General features: G+C 38.5%; 1 protein-coding gene and 2 pseudogenes across 3 annotated transcripts in view; all 3 read right to left on the bottom strand.

Moving 5' to 3' along the window:
* Nucleotides 1–23,446, bottom strand: part of KCNH8 (potassium voltage-gated channel subfamily H member 8) — a gene marked incomplete at its 5' end in the record, with an annotated part of 269,106 nt that overhangs the window by 30,322 nt on the left and 215,338 nt on the right. The window contains 2 exons of the mRNA XM_084903270.1: nucleotides 14,891–15,105; nucleotides 22,652–22,901. Of these exons, the coding sequence (XP_084759396.1) occupies nucleotides 14,891–15,105; nucleotides 22,652–22,901 (465 nt within the window). The remainder of the gene's footprint in view (nucleotides 1–14,890; nucleotides 15,106–22,651; nucleotides 22,902–23,446) is intronic.
* On the bottom strand, nucleotides 1,402–2,674 carry LOC311632145 (small nuclear ribonucleoprotein G-like; annotated as a pseudogene). The gene is made up of 2 exons: nucleotides 2,621–2,674; nucleotides 1,402–1,580 (listed from the first exon to the last, which is right to left on the bottom strand). The product of its transcript is annotated as a small nuclear ribonucleoprotein G-like (transcript).
* LOC311632142 (large ribosomal subunit protein eL6-like) lies at nucleotides 20,694–21,271 on the bottom strand (annotated as a pseudogene). Its single transcript has one exon. The product of its transcript is annotated as a large ribosomal subunit protein eL6-like (transcript).

Raw genomic sequence — 23,446 nt, 5'->3', positions numbered from 1 at the left:
AATCACCAAAAACACTCTTCTTCCATGTGCATTATAATCAAAGGCCTGTGTGCTGGGGGCGGGGACCCACTTAGGAGGTTGTATAGCATAGTGGTTAGGAGTCGGGATTTTCCTGGTCCTATCACTTGTTAGCTTTGTAAACTTGGGAGGCCTATTATTCAGGATAGGATAGATAATACCGAGGTAACAAGTAATGTGCTAAATTTCCTTGGCTTAAAACAAATTTTATTTCTCACTCATGTTTGATGTATGTCAAGCAGTTCTCCTCTTAAGTAGTGATTCAGGGACACAGGCTTCTATTTTGTGGTCCTGTCATTATGGCCTCAGGTTTGTCCTGGCATCCTCCTGTTGACAGCATGAGAGGGAGAGGATGGGGAAGGTAAATTGGGCATGTGACTGACTACCTTAGCTGTTCTACTAGCTGGAACCATGTCCTGGTTACTGTCAATCAAAATTCTGTGAGTTTCCTTTCTTTCTCTTAATAATGATGATAAGATCTAGAGTTATTTTGAACATTAAATTAGATATACGTGTGCAAATTGAACAAATCTTGGAAGCTCAGTTGGCCACATTTGGCATTGTGGCACATTAAGAGTAATGCAATATAGCAATCAAAAGCATTACAAATATTTATCTTTTTGTCTGTCTCTCAAGAACCCTAAAAGTAATATATTTAATAACCCATAGTAAGACTTTTCAAAAACTACCCATCCTTTTCCAATTTATTATCAGTAATAAAGGCCCTTGTCTCTCAATTGTCTCATTGAAACTGTCCCCATCCTTTCTGTTCACACCTATCTTCCTGCTTCTATAATATAATATCTGACCATAAAGCAGGACATTTCTACCAGATGTAACCACTAGGTGGTGCCATGACTTTCGGGACTCTCTTGTTTCTCCAGGGAGAGAAGGCACTTGGAGCCTGCTGGGCAGTGTGTCCCATCACTTCAAGTTAATTATCCATCCAGAATTCTCACATAGAATTTATAGTGAAAAAAGTCCTCACATTATTACTATTATTTTTTGAGAAATGTAAAAGTTTATTTAACAAAAGTTCAATGTGAAAATGGACAGGACTCAATTTTTATATTGTAGTAAACTGTGCTGTGGAGAGGGGACTTGTGGAAGCAGTTGATTTCTCTGATAACTTCAGCCATTCTTTTAAAAAAATATATATATTTTATTGATTTTTTACAAAGAGGAAGAGAGAGGGATAGAGAGTTAGAAACATCGATGAGAGAGAATCATCAATCAGCTGCTTTTTGCACAACCCCTACTGGGGATGTGCCCGCAACCAAGGTACATGCCCTTGACCGGAATCGAACCTGGGACCCTTCAGTCCATAGGCCGATGCTCTATCCACTGAGCCAAACCGGTTTCGGTTACAGCCATTCTTTATACTCATTCCAAGGCTTCTAACATGATGACACTATTTCCTTGTATTACCACCTTCCAATATTGTTCTGTTGCCCACCAGTTGCCATCTCCACACATTCATCTATCACAAGATTCCTAAAGGGATCAAATCCCCTCAATATTCCTTGGACATGGCTGCCACCACTTAATTTCAACGATAACTTCTAGTTCATATATATATATATATATATATATATATATATATATATATATATATATATATATATTTAACTTGGGAGGGTGAGCTTTGCTCAGTGTCCAAGCGAGCTCAAAGATACTTCTACATGGAATTCATCATTTCTCTGGAGCTCCCGCGGTAGGCCTGGTGCTTTGCATCTAGTCCTCACATTATTACATTTGTTAATTCCAGTGTCAGGAATAAAGGGCAATTCATCTTCATAAGTGATAATTATGTTATTATTGCTATCATGATTACAGAGAAAAGTTTTCTTTTAATTGAGTCAGTGGGGAATAGGGCATTCTTAGCTAGGTCATGAATATCTAAACTTTCATAAAAATGGGTTTGTACAACTTGAAACTAAAAGATGTGGAAGACTTTCACCAAAGAGGCCATAAACTTCTGAAACACCAGTTTTTCTCAAACTTCTCTCCTAGCAGAAGGGCCACAGAAACACAATTTTCTTTGCACAAAAGTAGGTGGAAAGTCATCATTTGACATTCTGTTCTTTTCTCTCTCAATTTCTTTATCTACTCCTTTTAAATAAGACATTTTTAAGTTTTCTATGGGTATGAATACGGCCAATAAGACATTGACAATATATACAAATGCACTCAAGTACAATTATAACTTTCTATTCTGAATTCAAAGGCACGAATATCAAGGTTTTGGAATGAAAAGAAAACTCCAAAGAGTTCATTACTACTTTAACACTTGAAAAATGCAGGATGACTTAGAGGGATGAGAGAGTTACTTGCTAATATGTGGTTCATGTCAATCTAGAAAGAAACGCACCCTATCACATGAAGCAATCTAACCAGAAGTCTCTTGGCAGTGACACACAGTTTACAGATTTCAGGCCTAAGGAGCCATGTACCAAATCAATGATTTGGGAGGTCAGCAGGTAATCATGCTAAAAGAATTTGCAGTTTAAACTCATTATATTGAGCTGGGATCCCATGCCCCTCAATGACCTGCTTCTGATGAGGGGACAATAGCTCCCGGTTAGCCTATAGAAACAGCTACTCTGTAATTGTAAGGAAACACAATAGCTGGTTTCATACGATCTTCAGAATACATGCTGAGTACTTTGGTTCCAAAGCAGGCCGGTGAAGAAAGGTGCCTAATTTGGTGTGAGTGGCTTGTGCATCACAACTCTTGATGCCACTTTTAAAGATAATGTGAAATGCCTAATTTGCAGTCTAGGAAGTCCATTGTGGATTATACAAACTGTAACAAAAAAGCTGGACAGCCCTCCATGTCAAAGGCAGTGTTTGAACCGGAATAATGTAATGAGCGAGCTACTTCTCTCATCTGAGCTTCCGTTATGCTCACACTGTCACAGAATTAAGAGGCCCGAAACGGAACCACAATAGTGGAGTCACAGGCAGCTTCTGTGCCACCAAATGAATGTATTTTTTTTTAATTGAAAAACCTTTGAAACTTGAACATGAAGAATATTACTCATCATAATATTCATACTTCTACCAAATATTCAATGATTTCTAGGTGAGGAAGACTGTCTCACAGTGAGTAGATGTGAGGCCAAGCTTCTTATGTTAGCTTTGTTGTATTAGAAGGTGAGGTGTGGAACACTGTAAGGAAGATCCTATTGCCTAATTATATATCGACTAAAAACAAGTCTTTGTGAAATTTCACAATGGGATTACAAGCCATTGAAATTTAGGAAGAAATGTGTCTGATTTGGCATATTTGCTGCCTCAGTGGTGCTCTAAGAAGTTCCCAGAACAAATATTGTCACAGATAAGATATGTATGATATATCTCATTTCCTTCTCTGGGTCTCTTTCCTAATAATGTTCTCACCTAAAGAGAGAACTGCTTCTCTCTCTCTCTCTCTCTCTCTCTCTCTCTCTCTCTCTCTCTCTCTCTCTCTCTCTCTCTCTTTCTCTCTCTCTCTCTCATTCTCTACTTATTTATACAGTGTGTGTATTTTATATTTGTTTTCTTAAATTTCAATTTTTGAGTTGGAGCTTTTATCATAGAATACACTTTTCTGTATCCTTTAAAAATTTAGGGAAGAGGTTTGTGGGGAGAGATAAAGCAATGAGCCCTTTCCTGAAATTACATCATGTGGCTAAGCTTTTACAGTTTTCACATGGCAGCCTAGTCACAAAGTGGCTGTTCCCAAGTTTGGGGAAAAATCACAGTGATCATTTGGTTGGATCACTGGTTGAGTGTTGACCTATGAACTGGGAGGTCACAGTTCGGTTCCCAGTCAGGGCACGTGCCTGAGTTGTGAGCTTGATCCCCAGTGGGAGGCATGCAGGAGGCAGCCAACCAATGATTCTCTTTTGTCATTGATGTTTCTCTCTCTTTCTCTTTTCCTCTCCTTTCTTCCCTAAATCAATAAAATATTTTAAGGAAAAAGAAAATCACAGTGATATCCATTGAGGGACTTCTCTTCATGAACTTTATTTTATTTATTTATTTTTTTATTTTGTACAGAGAGGAAGGGAGAGAGATAGTTAGAAACATCAATGAGAGAGAGTCATCGATCAGCTGCCTCTTGCACACCCCCTACTGGGGATATGCCCTTGACCGGAATCGAACCCAGGACCCTTTAGTCCCCAAGCCGACGCTCTATCCATTGAGCCAAACCGGTTTCGGCTCTTCATGAACTTTAAATAGTGAATAAGGCATATCTATTTAGAGTGAAGTCATTCTGAATTTATAGAACTGTCTAACTCATTTATAGATTCATATAAAGACATTGTTCTTTTAGTTATATACATGAAATGTATACACATGATTCTATTCAGTACAACCTTTCCTTTCCAATTTATTTCTAAGATCACAAATATGCGTAAGTGACTCTATTAGAAGGATGATGCTTTCATAACTTTTTACATTTGTTTGTGCTAACCAAATCTGGCCCTTCATGTGTCCAATTTACTGGATTGAACTTTGCTTGATAAGTCTGCTTTTTTGGGGACTGCAGGAAACTGGTGATGTTGGATGCTTGAAGGAATATATCTGGCCTTAGTGAACTGCGTAGGCACACCACATTTTTTTAAAATAACAAATATCCTTCCAAAATAAGGCATGTGGAGTCCCACAGAAGTCATGCACTCCCCTCCCCACCCCATAAATTGCCATTAGATCTTCAGGAGATCTAGTGGACAGATTTGAGTTCCAGAGGAATCTTTGGCTTAAGGGATGATGGAGCCACCAAGTAGAGGAAGCCTGGTTCCCTTAATCACCTCTATCTGTCCACCAGCTGTACATGGTGATATGAATGAGACAGAACTCATAAGTCTTTTATTCTACCTATTGTATTAAGTCACTGAGACTTGGGGTTGTCTGACCCAACTGATAAAATTCTTTAGCGATCACCTAGGTTAGAGATGAGAAACTGGAGGTCCATTGAAGGAAAGCAACTTGTCCCAAGCCATTCAACGTGTGTGCGTGGTGAGTCCGATACCTAGCATTCATTGCTCTTTTTGGCAGAATCTCGTTGTTGTTTTTCCATGTTGGATGCTAACATTTGGTACTTTCAAGATGGAAGGGTGACTAATAGCCTCAAGGAAATATATAAACTGTATAATCTGGAATATAAATATGCTTCCTTAGCACTTGTCAGACTTGAGACTGTTTATGAATGCTGGCACGAGGCAGTGACACAGATCGGTCACCATATGCTCTGTTTTTAAAGACCTTAATCTTCAGGGTAGAAAAATGTAAGTGGGATTACCACATCACTAAAAGCTTAGCATCTTGCAGATGTTTATCTCAGAATCTTCCTCAATCATTCTCCTCCATGACATGGAAACCAAATCCTGTAAATCCCAACTCACTGGCCAGAGATGCGGCTCCCTGGTTCCCTCCACCTGTACAGAGTCATTCTCACCGCACGCGGGCCTGCCAATTTACAGTTTGGAGGTAGTACTTCAGTTATCCCCGAAACTTGGCATCTTCTTGGCTTCAGATTTCTGACTGCCTGGCTATTTCCTTCTGTCAAAGCTGCAGCTCTTTTGGTGTCCTAGAACGCAGGATTAAATGCTGAACCAAAAGATGCTTCGAATCTGATGAGAGTGGAGGCCTCCAGATCTGCCTGTTGAGCACAGACTGTGCTTGCGGTGTAAGCAGACTGTCGCCGCCATATGTCACCCTCCTTGCTGTCTACACCCTTCTGGGGAATTTCACAGGAAAAGCACTATTAAAGATGTTTATCCTGGGATGTTGTAATTAATTTTTTTTTTAAAAATTTAATTTTCACCAACTTTGCTCCTTTACAAAAGCTTTTAATCATGCTACCCACTGAATCAATACTGTAACAGTTGAGTCTGTATTGGGGATTAGAGGGCTAACTGAAGGAATGTCCCACATGCCCAAGGATGACCTGTGAAACATTATCAGACCGGCAGAGCCCAAACAGTGCAATGTTTTCTGCAGTAAAATGTTCAGGATTATTCCAAGTCCCAGGAAATCAAAATTTTGAACACAAAAAAAAATAACAGTATAAAAAGGATATTGAAACTTTTCTGAAACATATTCTCAGATGAAGTATTTTGAACAAAACTCTAAAAATATCGATTCTTCCCCTTATATTCTTTACCCCTTTTCATAATTATATGTCTGTGTATGAGTGTGCTGTGTGTACATACAGGAAGTGCTGGGAATTTATTTGTTGGCAAATGTTATATATTCATATTCTAAAGAGATTTTTATTTCAATAAGTAAGAAGATCTTCACTTTCTTACAACGACGAAACTGAAATCATGATGCAGTGGAGATTTCACAAATTTATTCTTAAACATGGAGCAAGGGAAGGATGAAGAGCAATGATGTGTATAGCAGACTAAAAAGCACATACTTGAATGGGAAGAAATTCTTCCTGAGTTAGTCCATGACCACAGGGTTATTTAATAAAAGGATGGATTTATGAGCAAATAAAAACACTAATACTGGACAGAGGATAAGCTGAATGGCCAAACTACAATAGCTCTGTTGTCTGAATTGTTGTTTAATGAAATATCTTTCCTGAAATGGTAGTGAGGCACCATGGATTTTTGATGAGACATGACAAGTAATAGTGTTAAGGTTAATAAGATTAAAGTCAGTGTGATTCTGAGGACTCAGTCTAGCTTCTGCTGTGAATCCAAATGCCTGAGAATCAGCCTGTATTAGGAGAGTCATGTTTTCATTTGTGGTACAGTGCTTTAGTGGACAAATGTGTTGGTTGGGATTCAGAATACCAGAGTTTGACTCAATTTATTTATTTTTCCATCCTTATCTGAGGACAGGCTTCTTCTTCTTTTTTAATTTGAGAGAGAGAGAGAGAGGAGAGAGAGAGAGAGAGAGAGAGAGAGAGAGAGAGAGAGAGAGAGAGAGAGAGAGAGAGAGAGAGAGAGATGTGAGAGGTGCCTCCTGTATATGCCCAACTGGGGATTGAACCTGCAACCTAGGTATGTATCCTAACTGGGAATTGAACCCCACAGCCTTTTGGTGTACAGGACAGTGCTCCAACCAACTGAGCCACCTGGCCGGAGCAAGTTTGACTCAATTTTATTCTGTTTGATTCTTTTACCAATTCTGTAATCTAAGGCAGTGGACTGCTAAGACACTCAGTACACCCCAATTCTTCCATTTGTAAATAAAAGACATAATCCAATCTCTCAGGATAATGTAAGAATTAAAATTTAAATGAGGTAATATAAGTAAATTGCCTTGTTCATAATCATACTTAATAAACATTAGCCAGTAGATATGCTACTATTTGGTTGACAAGAGAAATGAAAACTCGATGAGATACATGTTGATGTTTTTGATTGAATCTTATTTGAAACATATGCTTGGTGTGGCTGATGGAAGATGTTACCCAAAAGTGAAAGTCTGTTTTGACTGTGCGCAGGGAATAGGCTGCCTCTTTTAGGCATATAATTCCCTCAAGTTACGTAACTAACCAATGGTTGGATTTTTTAGTTCTGTGAGTGAATAAATTTTTTCCTCTCCCCTTAAGACACTTTGTAATCAAAATAAAAGTTGAGTTTTATTGGATGGTACATATGGTTCCTTCTAGTCGTAAAGTTCTATTATTCTGTGACTATAAAAATATATATAAGTAAATGAATTAAATCCCGATAATGGTTCATCAGGCATATACTATCTGCCATCAATTTCACTAGCAAAAGCATTACAAACATGAATAAACTATAATTATTGTGTTCAAGGAACTTATATGTATACTAGAAGTGTAGTGCATGACATTTGTGCACTGGGTGGGGGAGGTGGGGGAAGAGGTGGTTCCCTGCAGGATGGAAGCAATCAGGGAAATAGGGAAAGACTTTTTGTCTTGTTCATTGGGTGGCAGGGAGCCTTTTATCCTTTGACTTTCCCAACTCAGCTAACCCCTCTCTCCCCACAAGGAGTTTAAAAAGCTAACTGCTCAATGTTAACTTGTAAGCACAAGCTGAAATGCTCTGATATCTCCAAAATGTGGCTGACCTCTTTGCAATGCATACATCATGCTATTTGATGGACAAAAGGTTACACAGAGGAGAACCCAGAGATGAAACGTGAGCTCATTCATGATGCTCAATGCTTTTTGTGTTCTCTCTCCCTCCCTCCCTCTCTTCTCGTGTGTTTGTGATTTGGTTTCTAAGAAAGTGTTGCTGAGATACTTGGAATTCTTTCAAGAAATCTTTGCCTCTAATTTCTGAATTGGATTTCTATTGCCTGCAGTTAGTGTCCTCATTCTGAATTGCTCCAAAACTTACCAGTATTCTCAGGCTGGCCTTTTTTTTTTTTTTTTTTTTTTGCCTTCAACCCAATTCAATGGCTGACAGTATTGATTCACTACTTTCTGGGGTTATTAGTGTTGTAATAGTCCATCTATTTCTACCAAAAAGGAGTGTTAGCTTAGGTTTGAAAGTAGATTTTTTTTCATCTAAATACATCCTACTATATCAAACAGTCAGAATTACACTATCTATATTGTAAAGCTTTCTCCCTATTTTTCAGCTTAAATTTGTCCTGTGGCTTTTGAAAACCTCTTGTCCTGAACTTAGGGGAAGTAAAAAATGGCTGTTTTTCAATTTAGCTGTTCTTTCAAATTCTACTATTGACACTCTTTTGGCGTTGTTAGGTCTAAGAAATATAATTCTAAATTCCCTTAGCTTTTCATTTTAGACTCCATTTACTGGCATTCTAGGCTGCTGCCCTGAGGACTTTATTCATTTTCTCAAAATTTCATATAGGTACCAAGGCCAAGTAAACTTTTTGACATTTATTTATTCAAGCATCAAATATGTATTAAAGATTAATTCTGCACTAGGAGTTGACTTAGGCATGGAGGGTATAAAATGGAGCATGACAAAGCCTTTATACAATAGACATTCTGGTAGGAGAAACTGACCACAAAAAAGAAAATATACATATAAAATAACTTCAGATTTTGCTAAATGCTATGGAAAGGATAAATAAAGTGATACGACAGAGGATAACTGGGAGAGGTAAGAATAGGGGAGTAGCATTGCTGGAAGAAAGAATAGCAATTCAAAGGCCCTAAGGCAGGAGAGGCAGATAGGAGCCTGGCATGCGTAAGGAAGGGAAAGTAGGTGAGTTTTCTGGAGCATGGTGCTGGGCACTGGATGGCATCAGAGGAGTTTGAAAGGCAGGCAGGGTGGGATGCATAGGATCTTGAAAGTTATGGTAAGATGTATGGATTTTAACAATCCATGGGGGGATCCATTGGAATATTTTAAGTAACAGAATGACATGATCCAATTTATGTTTTTGGAAAGAGGGATCCTTAGCCTTGAGGAAAGTGGGTGACAAGGGAATAAGAATAGAGGCAAAGAGAACTGTTATATCACTTTTCACTTGTCATGGTCAGGGAGACTATGCATGATACCTACCCCTCTATATTTGGAGATGGGAGTTCAAAGACCTTCACCTAGAGTTCACTGACCCTCAGGAAATTGAAGAAATATTCCTCCACATACTAAAGAGGTGGAGAGACTGAGGAAGGGGACTTTATTTTCTTATGCTGATCAGATTACATGACAGTAATGGAAAATTGAGGGGGAAAAACAAGGAAGTCAACACAGTTAAAATATGATGGCTCTCATCACTGAGAAACCCCTCAGTAAGGTAAAACTGGAAAACTTATCTTTTTTTTTCAACAACGATTGCCATTCATTGCTCCACAAACACCACTCCACTATTAAGTCAGCGTCTATCATGTGCAAAGCACATAGGATGTTTATGTGCAGCCATATCAATATCTGATCACCAGTGTTATTAATTTTTACATCACATATTGTACATACACTTGAATCATTTTATTTGCTTATCACAAATTCAAAATTCTTGTGTTAATGAAAACAAAATTTTACAATCAACATTTTGCTAAAATCATTTTAAAGGGTTTACCATGAGAAGCAGTGAAGCATATTTCTCAAACTGCATAGAGAGATGCAAAATTATTCTGTCATTATTGGCCATTCAGGAGATATAAATCAGGGCAAATATAGAAAATACACTGGGTGCACAATATGCATAATTAGCATGAGGCCAAAGCAGTGTTAGCTGGACTTTTCACAAACTCAAAATATATTTTATGCATTTTAATGATTTTTCCTGAGAGAATTGGATGAGCTGTCATTCTAACGTTATGTAATTTATCACAGTTCTAGTTGTCATATCTCACTGTTTCACGCATGTTTTAGTTTTGACTATTTCTTAAAATGTTTTTTGATATTTATTTCAAAATGGGTGGACTATCAGTCTTCTTTTTACCCAAAATATTCTGGTAATTCTCTATGTCATCTGGTAGGTTATATGCTACTTGTGGTAAAAGGCGACATCTAGAAGGCAAAATTATAAAGCCAAAAGAGCCTGGCTGGCCTGGTTCAGTGGTTTAATGTCAACCTATGAATGAGGCAGTCACTGTTCGATTCCTGGTCAGGGCACATGTCTGGATTGTGGGCTCAATCCCCAGTGTGGGGTGTGCAGGAGGCAGCCAATCAATGATTCTTTCTCATCATTGAAGTTTCTATCCCTCTCTCTCTTCCTCTCTGAAAAAAAATTATATATATATATATATATATATATATATATATATATATATATATTTAAGAAACATACAGGACAATCAAAGACATAGTTAAGCAAATATGTATCAGAAATGATGGAGAATTTGGGGATGGAGAGAGTGCATAGATGAGAGGAGAAGAGATAGGCAAGAACAATAATAAGAAACTAAACAGTGTGACAGAGTGGCCCCATGCTTTTTAAGAACAGGGATATATACATGTAAAATATACATTTTTTATTATTATTTGCATTTATGTTATGCAAATGTTACTTCTAGAATCCATTGACCAACCTTCAACAAAGGCTTCCACTCACCCAAACCCTGTGTGACTGGATATTTTTGTTTGGTTGTGCATGGACATTAAGGAGTAGAGCTGGGCTCCACAGTGGTCTGACACCAGGTCAGAGTTGCAGACAGAGAGGATATAACCTCCTCTAATAGTGATGTTATGCTTAGGAAGAGCAAGACTTCCCCCCACAGATTATGGGGAAGGGTGGTCCAAGTTTACCTAGTCTTTTGAAGGATTGGCATCCCAGGATCTTGAATATATAGGGTCTCCCAGAATAATGTATGCATACTTTAACAGCTGATAATTCAATTTCTATTCCTTTTCAGATTTAACTGATTTTAAATTATGGGTGAAGCCAGACTAAACTTTGAACAAATAAAATTTATCCTAGAGTGCCACTGGACTTTTTTTAATGGGGATACATAAAAAATGAAGTTTATAGTACAAAACTAGCAGTCAATGAATTGAGGGCACACAAATAACCAATGAAATGATTCTTGATGTTTGCGATTCCCTTTGCATTATCAGCTGTGCCTGGACCAAAACGTTCATCAATATGAAAACAGGCATTGACCAAAAAATTATTCATTTCTAATAGTGACAGAAAACTTCCCCCACCTGGTGAAAGAATTAGACTTACAAGTCCAGGAAGTGCACAGAACTCCAAACAAAAGGAATCCAAAGAGGACCACACCAAGCCAAATCATAATTAAAATTCCAAGAGCAAAAGACAAAGAGAGAATATTAAAAGCAGCAAGAGCAAAGCAGGTAGTTACCTATAAAGGAGCACCTATACGATTGTCAGCTGATTTCTCAACAGAAACCATGCAGGCCAGACGGGAATGGCAAGAAATATTCAAGGTGATGAATAGTAAGAACCTACAGCCAAAGATAATGTACCCAGCAAAGCTATCACTCAGAATCGAAGGCCAGATAAAGAGCTTCACCAATTAAAAAAAAGCTAAAGGAGTTCATCACCACCAAACCAGAATTATATGAATTGCTGAAGGGGGTTCTTTCGGAAAAGAAAATAAATAAAGATAAAAATTATGAACAACAAATACATAACTATCAACAAGTGAATCTAAAAACCAAGGAAATTAAAAAAAAATCTGATGAACAATAGAATCAGAGGTATGGAAGGGGAGTGAACTGATGATTCTTGGGGAAAAGTGGAGAGGGGGATGTGGGAAGAGACTGAACATAAACTGTGCACCTATGGATGAGGACAATGGGGGTGGGGAAAGGGCAGAGGGTGGGATGGGAACCTGGTGGAGGAGAGCAATGGAGGGGGGGGAAGGAACATTTATAATAATATGAACAATAAAACCACTGCTTTAAAAAAATTATTTCTGTAGATTCCTTTAAATTTTGAAAATGAACTGTATGTTTATAGACACTGATTTTGTAAATATTCAAAGTGTGTATAACATCTTTTTGGGACACTGCCATGTACATGGAAGTTTCAAGTGATAAAAGATTAGGAAATGCAAAACAATAAAGAGACAAGTTTCAGTTCCATTAAATATGTAGCTCGTAGGAGCCCTCTGAAAAGAAGCTACACTTTTGGTTCCACCCATATTGAAGTAACGTACATTGAACTAACCCTTCAGGGAAAAATAATTATAAAGCTGGATGAAGTACATAAAATAACTGTTGGAAAGCACTGGAGAGCCGTGCTAACTCTAACCCTAACTCTAACCCTAACCCTAACCCTAAGCATCTAGGTAAGACTGGAAGAGCTGTGATCCCTGAGAAAGAGAAGCACTAACATGAACATCATATCTATCCAGGCATTGAAATAGTGAATTCCCTCAGAAAAATGCCTGGGTAGATATGGTGCTCATATCTGAGGGAATTCACTATTTCATTGTGAAGTGGAACAGAGTAGAATAGAAAGGAGCAATAGTAGTTGTTGAGGAGATAGAGGTTGAAGTTCAGGTATACCAAAGTATCTGGGATTTGAGGAGTAAAATTCCAAAGAGGAGGCAGCTCATCAATGTGGTCCATGAGGCATTAGCCAGCTCCTGAGTTAAGTGTGCACAGGGTAGGGCTCTGAGAAATGGAGAAGCAACTGGGAGGCAGAACAGAGATTTCAGCAGTCATGTGGTTCCAGGCTCTTGGCGGATATCCTGGAAAAACCATGATTTGGGAGTGAGGGCTACACCCAGGGAATAGGAGCAAAACTGAAGAGCCTAACAAAGCAGAAGAGAAACCATGAACAGAATGAAAGTGATTTGCTGGTACCCTATCCTCCAGTCAAAAGAAAACCTACCCTATTTGGCAGAAAACAATATATACATTCTTTCATAAGCCACATCTACAGTTAAACAAAGTTATGGCATCTGCCAATAAAAAGGGATCAAATGACAAAACAACAATAACAAAATCCAAAGAAAGTAACAAATAATGAAAATAATCCCATAAGCGATTCAGATATTAAAGTTTTAAAATCAAATGTGATTCATGTCTCAGCAAATAGGAAAAAAAGGATAAAAAATTTGATCAAAAGTAAGGATCCTTCAAAAGTAATCACATAAAAAGAAAGCAGGTGCTGATATCCAATGTCACATTTGTCTGAGTGGAGGAGTGTTGGTTATTCTCTCATTTCTTCTTTGCCATTTGGTTGCTTCTATCCCCTAGCTCACCTCCACTCTTCAAAAATAGTTTTCACATTAGGCTGTCATGGAGAGCACAAAGGGAACCTGTAACTTTAAAACTGGATCTATTGAATGGGAAGAGATGAAAAGTACCTTCAAGAAGGAGAGACGACATAACTAGTAGAAACTGTACAGATTTTAAAATGACAGAATACACTGTCTCTGCCACCTACACATTTCTGTGTTCTCATACCAGTTATTAACCATTCTGCATCAGTTTTCTGTTCCATAAAAATGGATTTACTCTTACCTTAAAAAGTAATTTTAAGCTCTAAATGAAATGCTCTAGGCAGGTAGAGGGCTTAGCATAAATAGGTTCCCAATAAATATGATGCCTCCTTTGCTGTTTGCTATCATCAGTGGAGAGAAGCACACATTCAAAACACGCAATCTTGAACTTCAGTGTATTGACTGTCACTGGACATCCTTAACCCAGATGAACTAATACACAGTTAGGATTTTTTCTCTACTTTTCAAAGTGGAAGATTTTAATGACTAACAAAATGTCTGCACAATAGAGGTTAGTCAAAAACAATAGCTTCTTAAGCCTTTAGGAAAGCAATCGAGTATTGCAAATATCTGGGACAAAGCTCAAGACATCAGATCAAAGCCTTTGTTGTTACATGCTATGCATGCTCCAGCTTGCTTTTCAACAATCATTGCTATGAAATCATTTTTCTCTCTCACACACGTCTAATGAGGTCATGTTCATGATCAGATTAATGACAGGATGTCGTAGAGTACACATTTAGACAGGAAAACTGTATAAACTGAAACATTCCTCAAATATATAATTTTAGGAAAAGTTCATTGTGTCTTGAGTGTGACAATCTTTGGCTTGAATCCTTTTATGCATATTTAGTCATTTTAAGATAGACTTTCGGTAGCGGTTAACAAAATAAGGACTTTTAGGCAAAATTCATTTCTAGCAAGTGTAGTGTTGAACAATTACAAAGTCAGCAAACTCTGAACCATCTATTTCAGATAAATTTCCAAATACTCTATCCAAAACTTCAGAAATCACACATTTCTAGCTCAATAGTATATTATTAAAATCGATTCCAGTTATAAGCACATGAAAATAAGAAAGAAACTGAGTTAAAGAGAAGTCATTGTGCTTTCTAGAATGCCAGGTTGGACTTGTAGCTCATTATTTAATTGCTCACCCAGTGGCTAACTAGTCATACCTTATACATTCAGAGATTATCCTGACATGTGCCTTTACTGTTGTAAATGACCCAGGCCCCATGTTACTAGGTCTCAGCATTAATTAGAAGTGAGACTTACATCACTCTCATGACCTTCTCGAAGGTTGTATGTGAGGTCATGCTGAATGTCTTCCACGAATTTGTGAGCATATTCTGGGTAAAGGTCTAGCACTTCAAAGAGTCCTTTGAGGATGATACACTGGAGATCACAGTAGGTTAAAGCCTTCACATCTGCATTGGTCTTGATCACTTGGTCTTTAATTGATAGATTTGCTCCAATTAAATCCCCTTTCCCTTGAAACAGTGAAAAAAAGAGATATATCACTTCAAAGAAAACAAGCTTCAGACTAGTAACTTCATTTCTCTGAGATTACACAAAAAGGAGAAGTGGAACCTTTATCTGGTGGGGGATTTCTCAATCTCAGTAGTGTTGGGACTTGGGGTCTAATAATTTTTTGTTGGGGGGGTATTCTGCACATAGTAGAATGTTTAGCAACACCTCACATTCCCCATCCTCAGTGGTGACAACCCAAGATATCTTCAGACAAATGTTTCCTGGTGGGAAAAACTGGTTCTAGTTGAGATTTCTGTTGTGGAGGATAAAGACCAGGAGACCAAGAGTTAGGAATTGTAGGTCATAGATGGCTTAAGACAGGCTCCTCTCAGGATTCAGTAAGTGACTTTAGACAAACCATTTGGCATTTTTGTCTCAGTTGCTTTACCCATTCAAAGGAAATAATAGCTGAGATTTTTCTGAGTGTAGAAAGTCTCTGTGATTCTGAGGTAGACTATCAAGAGGTGTATTAGTAATTTTGATTCCAGCACTTTGGAAAATAATATAAGTATTACCATCAGCTTTCTAGCATATTCAGTTTACTTTATTTATCTATAAATGTGTCTACCAGACAAGTGATGTTGGAGGAGGAGCCCTCCATCCTGCTTCTCAGAGTTGGGAGGCAAGATAACCATTGGACATTATAGACAATGAAACTTACTGCATAGAAATGTAAAACACAATTCTTAGTTCTAATGCTCCATGGCAGTGTGTAAACTCAATTTTCGTCATGAAAAACAGAAGCTCCTCATTTGTGCCACTCAGAGAGGGAGGATCTAATGCAATTTTCCCAAGTTATCTGTGCTCTCTCTGCCCCTCACTCCCCCAACCTTTGCTATTTTGTCTACAATACCCCAGCCTATCAAAATTTACCTGACTAGAACTAGCTTGCTTCCTTGAATTTGTTGATTAGATACTAGTATACTGAGCAATTTATTTGAACCTTTAAAATCTTTGGCTTGAATTGACTCGGTTTAATTTAGCAGGAAGGTGAGCATGGCTGTAAATGCTAACAAAAAACTGATTACCGCTTCAGATTTCTTTTAGATAACTGTTCATTCACTTGGCATCCACATGAGAAATAGGAAAAAAAAATCCATTCAGTTCTCAGACAAACTTAGGTAACAAGCTGAGGTGATATGACCAAGTTCACAGAGGACAGTGGCATTAACTTAGGAGTTTCTGCATCTTTGCTTTGTCCTCACATAGCATCTTGCCTAGACTTTAACTTTCACTTTTTGTGGTCACTTTGCTTCTCCATTTCAAATGGAAACAATAACCAACAACTGACCAACCAAAACCCACCAAGAAAATAACACCTTCAGAATGTCATAGCACAAACTGTCCCCCTCTGCCTCCCATTCAATTAATTTTTAACTTTAAAATTGTTATTTTTTTTGTGTGTGTGTGTGTTCAGAAGTTCTGGAAGCCACGTCCCTGGAAGGCAGTAGGCTTGCTTCAACAAAAGTCTGTTTTACAGAATTTGACAGTAAAAGGAAGCAATGCAAAATTAACCACGAATACCTAAGATAATAAAAAATATGTACAGCAGTGAAAAGCTGAGCATTTAAAAATAATTGAATTCCATTTAAGTATTATCTTCAAATTAATGTTAGATTTAAACCTTGAAATTGAGACTACATGGCAAAAGAAAAAAGACTAAAATCTCTGTTTATAGACAGTAGGGAATGAACAGCCACATGGTGTTGAAGAATTCCAGTTTGATTCATTGCCATCACCAATACTGCTAAACTTGGACATTTCGTTTCTTTCACATTTTCTTTAGAAATCTAAAAACTCAACGTTGGGTACTGATGCCAGATATAAATACAGCCAGGATGCCTTGAATACAGAAACAATTTAAGTTCTGAATCTATAAGGAAAATTGATCATGATATACTTATCTTGCTACAACGAGCATTGACATATTCTTTTAAGCAATTGTTATCTATAGAATCTTTAGGGTTATCATACTTTCATACCTTGAGCTACCACAGGATCAGTCTTTCAGCCACAATGACCAGTTATAAAAACAATACCATCATCTTGCTTAATGTGGCAGTTTAAGAAAGATTCCAGTTTATTTAGTCACTCAATGTTTATGAAATAATTGACATATGTGTGGGGCCTCAGGTTGAGCCCTGGCACACAGGCGCACTGGTAATTAACAACATGATTCTCCCTCTCAACAAGTTTAATGTCTTGTGGATTTCTCACTGTCTAGATTCAGGACCCAGATATAAGTTTCTTAATTGTTCTGGGTTTTGTTATCCTTATTTCTAAAAGAAGAGAAAGATATCGATGGTCCCATTACAGTCTACATTTTTCAGAATTCCATTATTGATGTTTGCTAATCAGTTATTCTTTCATTGGGGAAAAAGAGTTGATGAGATGCATTTACAAATCATCCAGGTAAGAGCAGTAACTTATGTTTAATTATAATTAGGCAGACTAATGCCACCTGTGAAGAGCACATTTATCAGTGCTTTGTTATTTTCTTTTAAACAACAATGAAGAAATTGGTGGGAAAACACAATTAACGGGACATGAAATGGTGTACAAGGCAAACAAATTCTATCCCCATAAAGAATCCCTGCCTTTGTGTCAGCTGCCTCCCAGGCTTCAGATTAAGAAATGCCTTTGTGTATTGTTTGGATAGTGAGTTGTTTGAATAAGTTATGGCTTGACAGCTGTTTGGTGATAACTTCTTCCCTACATTATATATTCATTTTGTTGGCAGAGTGAACATGTATTAAATGTTGACAGATCAAATGTGAAGTCCTGTGTCTAAGTTTATCAAAGTCAGTATTGATTTGAATTGGCCCTATAAGACAATATTCCCATAGGTAAAGTAAAAGAATTAACCTCTAGTGAAATAATGTTAACCACACAGAATATTAATCACTTATTATCTTTCTTTGGGTTTAGTTCCAGTATCACATACTATTGCTTAGAATGATCATGTGGCAATTTGCATTTAAAACACTTTTGATAGTTACATGGTAGCAGCAAATATGTGAAAATGTTAATCATGAAAAACATAATTTTTGGAAGAAATTGGGGCCAGAAGGAAGAGACAGTGAATGAAGTCTTTTAGCTGTAAGTAGATTTTTAAAAAAATAAGAAAATTCAATTGAATTATGTCTTATGAATAATGATAATTATATAGAAGCCATCAAATCTGTGCTATTGTGCCCTAATGTTATGGATGATACATTCATATTCCATTACTAGAATTGTTGCTAGTTACTAAATTAAAAAAAAAAAAACACAAAAAACAAAACAACTGCAATCATGGAAGTCCACATATGTTTTAAAATGGTGTATTGTTTTGGCTTACATGTATAGCAAACCATAGGTTTTGGAAAAACACAGGGTAGGGCAAAAGTAGATTTACAGTTGTGAGTATGTGAAACAGAGTTTATTCTTATATTACTTGTTATTTATTGTACTAGAGGACTGGTGCATGGAATTTGCACAGGGGAGGGGGCAGGGATTGTCCAGCCTGCATTCTTTTTAATCTGGGACCCCTCGAGGGATGTCCGACTGTTTAGGCCCGATCCCACCAGGCAGTTGAAATCCCTCTCACAATCCAGGACTGCTGGCTCCCAACTGCTCGCCTGCCTGCCTTCCTGATTGCCCCTAACTGCTTCTGCCTGCCAGCCTGATCAGCCCCTAACCACTCCCCTGCCAGCCTGATTGATGTCTAACTGCTTCTCTGCCAGCCTGTTTGCCCCCAACTTCCTCCTCTGCCAGCCTGGTCACTCCTAACTGCCCTCCCTTGCTGACCTGATCACCCACAACTGTCCTCCCTTGCAGGCCTGGTGCCTCCCAGCTGCCCTCCCCTGCTGGCCATCTTGTGGAGGCCCTCTTGTGTTAACATGGGGGCAGGATCTTTGACCACATGGGGACAGCCATCTTGTGTGTTGGAGAAATTGTCAATCTGCATATTACTCTTTTATTAGATAGGATAGAGGCCTGGTACATGGGTGAAGGCTAGCTGATTTGCCCTGAAGGGTGTCCTAGCTCAGGGTGGGGGTTCCCTTGGGGTGTGGGGCAGCCAAGGTGAGGGCCTGGAGTGGAGTCAAGCCTTCTGCTTGCTCTGTGGCGGCAGCCATTTTTATTGGGATTTATTTATCTTCTATAATTGAAACTTTGTAGCTTGGAGAGGACGTCTGGGCCAGCCAGGGCAGGTGGAAAGCTTGGCTTCCTCCATCTCTGAGGGAAACTCAAGCCTCCTGCTCTCTCCAGCTCCATGGCTGCCATCATTTTTGTTGGGATTTATTTATTTTCTATTATTATTTATTTATTTTCTATTATTGAAACTTCATATCATTGAGTGGAGGCCTGGGCTGGCAAGGGCAGGTGGAAAGCTTGGCTTCCTCCATTGCCAGGGAATCCCAAACCTCCTTCCTGCTCTTTCTGTGGCTGCAACCATCTTGGTTGGACTAATTTGCATACTCACTCCTGATTGGCTAGTGCGTGCGGCTTCTGGGTGTAGCAAGTGATGGCTTAATTTGCATATTACTCTTTTATTAGATAGGTGTTTTTTTTCTTCATATGGACAACTGTAAACCTACTTTTGTCCCATCCTATATAGATCCTTTTCAAAGCAGGCTATGTCAAAAGGCAGGCTATAAAAGTTTTAGTGGCACTAAGGAAGTACAGGGAAAAGTATTTTATGATTAAAGTTAAGTGTTTGAAGCAAATTTAAAAATAACTGTCACTTTTTATTTAGATTCACAGAATGATAGAATGACTGGCCTTTAACTTCACAAAGTTGAGAAGTGGGCAGGAAAAGTGTTAAATTTTCTCTTAAGTAAAACACACCCATACTGAGCCTCGCTCTAGCAGTGATAATGAACTGGCCAGGCTGTTAATCAATTCTTTGAGTTGCTATTCCATGTCTTTGTATGAAGGAATAAAACATGGTGAGTCAAGAATTGAGCTAGAATTTTGAAAGGCAAGCCCTACATTTCTTCTGCTAAGAGGTAAACTGAAGTTAACAGGAAGTGTAAGAAAAACATGGGTATTCACCATTTACTACCCTCCATCTCTTCACCTAACTGGGGAGAATCACACCAACCTAAGAGGGTTGCAAGGTTTAAGTTGGGTAATAGACATAAAACACCCAGCTCACATTAAGAATTAAATAAGTATTAGTATTTTTCTTTCTTCCAAATTCTATTCTACCTTGAAGCTTACTGGCTAGAATCCAGAGTCTGCAGGTTTACAATGATTGTAGAGAAAAAGAGGCATTAGTTAGAGGTAGAAAAACCAAGCATAATAACTTTTATGAGGGCTTATTCTTTTAAAAAATATTTTTATAGAGAGAAGAAGGGAGAGGGAGATAGAAACATTGACCAGCTGAGCCCTCTACCCGTGATTGAGCCCACCACCCAGGCATGTACCCTGACTGAGAATCGAATTGTGACTTCTTGGTTCATAAGTTAATACTCAACCACTGAACTATACCAGCTGGGCAATGAGATCTTATTCTTTGTTGTTATTGTTGTTGTTGTTGTTTAATCGGGTTCTTATAAGAAATTCAGAACACCAGTTTGTGAGGATAAAGCCCATTGGTGAGAGCGAAGAGAGGATCATCTTTGATTTCTGGCAGAATCTGTGAATCTACACCTTGTGCGGTTCTGTAGCTGCTGCAGGAAACCACCTTCTTGCCTCTGTGGTGCCCAGTGAGGATGATCAGAATGGTCCCAGGAGGGATGCTGGCCCGAAATCTCCTTACGTGCTGACTAATGGGTTTCTTGCCATGGCTCAATAGCGTTCGAGGCACATCTTCAGTAGGATCACATCTAGGCATTTTGTGGAGTTGAACCACTCGGGTACCATCATTCTTGTCGCCACCAACTGGTTTTGTGACAGTAGCAAGAACTTTCTTTTTCTTTTCAATCCTGGATTTAACTGCTGAATACTTCCTCTTGTACATGGCCTTTCGGGAACACATCGTCGGTAATATCTGCCAATTCCTCTGCTGAGGAAGGGATTTTGGCTGCAGCGGGGCTTCCCCTTCTTAGGTCCCTTAACTTTGTGGCCATCATTAGCCTTCTTGGCTTCAGGCTTCTTCTCCTTAATATCTGGCTTCTCAGTTTTCTTTTCACCCACCATCTTGCAAGTTGGGAAAGAGAGCTAAGGTCTGAGAGCTTACTCTTTTTTACAGAGAGGAAGGGAGAAGGATAGAGAGTTAGAAACATCGATGAGAGAATCATCGATCAGCTGCCTCCTGCACACCGCCTACTGGGTATGTGCCCGAAACCAAGGTACATGCGCTTGACCGGAATTGAACCTGGGACCTTTCACTGCGCAGGTCGACGATCTATCCACTGAGCCAAACCGGTTTTGGCTTAATGCGTAATCACTTTTGAGCTACTTCTAGCACAGATAAAACTTAATGTTCATGTTCTTCTCTGAAATATTTCTCCACAAAGATACTTGAATGGCCTCTAAAAACTGACCAGCCATTTACCAAGGGGCAGTTATGCATCATGATTAATAACCTGGCTTCAGGAGTCAGAAAGAATTATATTATTTTTCTTATCACAGTATCCCTGTCCCGCGCCCTTATTTGAGGTTTTGCCTTGTGCAGTTGCAGTTACATGCGATCAACTGTGGTCTGAAAAAATTAAATGGAAATTTCCAGAAATAAGCTGATATTAAGCTTTAAACTGTGTGCCGGTCTGAGTAGCAAGATGAAGTCTCATTCTCTCCCACCCAGGATGAGAATCATTCCTTCATCCAGCATATCCATGCTGTATATGCTCCCTGCCTGTTAGTAAATTATGGCTGTCTTCATGATTAGATTGACTGTCACTGTTTCCCAGGGCTTGTGTTGAAGTAACCCTTATTTTAATAATGACCCCAACGTGCAACAGTAATGATGCTGGCAATTTGGATACACCAAAGACAAGCCTTAAAGTGAAACAGTAGAAGTTCTCCACTCAACAAGGTGGGGGAAATTATATGCTAATATTGCTAAACTCTTTGGTAAGAAGGAATCTTCTTTCTATGGAATTGTAAAAGAAGAAAAGGAAATTTGTGCTAGTTTTGCTGTTACACCTCAAACTGTAAAAGTTATGGCCACGGAGTGTGATAAATGCTTAGTTAAGATGAAAAAGGCATCAAATTTGTGGGGAAAGACATGAATAGAAATATACTGTATGTGTATTTCTGTAGGCATCCACTGGGGGTCTTGGAACATATCCCCTTGGGTAACGGGGACTATTTACTACTTGTGATACTAAAGTACTATTTATTCATTTGTAAATGGGAGCTGGATTTTTAGCAAGATTCAAATAATATGTTGGATATAACACTTAACATAGTATAAACTCAATATGTGGTTTAAACCCATATGAAGGAAAATCCTGAGTCTACCTATGCAGCCACAATTTTCTTAATTTATGCAATCCCTCCCTCCTCCAACCCTCATTTCATCTCTAACTTATGATCCAGAGTAGAATTTTATGGAACTTTCAACTTTGGACCTACCAAGAATAGCGAGCACCATGCTGTCTTTAAGAACTTCCATGGAGCCCGAGCATACAAAGTAGATGGCCTGCAGAGCATCCCCTTGACGCAGCAGATACTCGCCCGGAGCACAGAAAGAGGTTTTAATGTGTAGAGACAGAGATCTGAGACAGCCCCGGCTGGCACACTCAAAGAGGGACAACTGTAAGATTTCCTTGTTCAAGTGCATAGTGATGTCAGAACGCAGCTCATCTGGAAAGTCTTTCAGAAGCTGCCAAAAAAGATGAAAGAGAAAAATCAAGTTGGGGTAAGTCTAACTTATTTGCTTTGCAAGTCAATAGGGATGTTCTTCCCATTGTTTGACCAACCAGAATGCAGAAGAGGAAATATCAATATGTATAGTCCTGGAGAGAATTTTCAATGACTGTGACCCCAGTTTATGTGCTCCTGAATTACAAGCTGATAAGAAGATTAGAGAAACACAATAAACGAATAAATAAAAGATTCTAGAATGAAATCATACAGCTCATTGTGACTTGCTTCTCACAAAGACTCAACTCCAGGCAGAAGTTATGGAATATGGTGTCACGATTATAGGAAGAGAGAAGAAATAAAATAATCACATAAAAATGTTGATTACTGGTGTGGTGGTGATGGTGGTGGGTAATTGGTGGAATGTTTGCTTAATTTATATGACTTTTTTTTTTTATATATACAGTGGTGGTCTTGGGTATTTCTGGATGTCCACAGCTAACACCTTTGCTGAAAAGCATGTTTTTTTTTTTTTTTTTTTTTTTACTTTGTTGGTTTTAAATG

The sequence above is a fragment of the Pipistrellus hanaki genome (assembly GCF_964339955.1).
Source record: "Pipistrellus hanaki genome assembly, chromosome: 13".
Lineage (NCBI taxonomy): Eukaryota > Metazoa > Chordata > Mammalia > Chiroptera > Vespertilionidae > Pipistrellus > Pipistrellus hanaki.
Note: the sequence above shows the minus strand (reverse complement) of the source record. Positions and strands in the feature narration are given on the sequence as shown.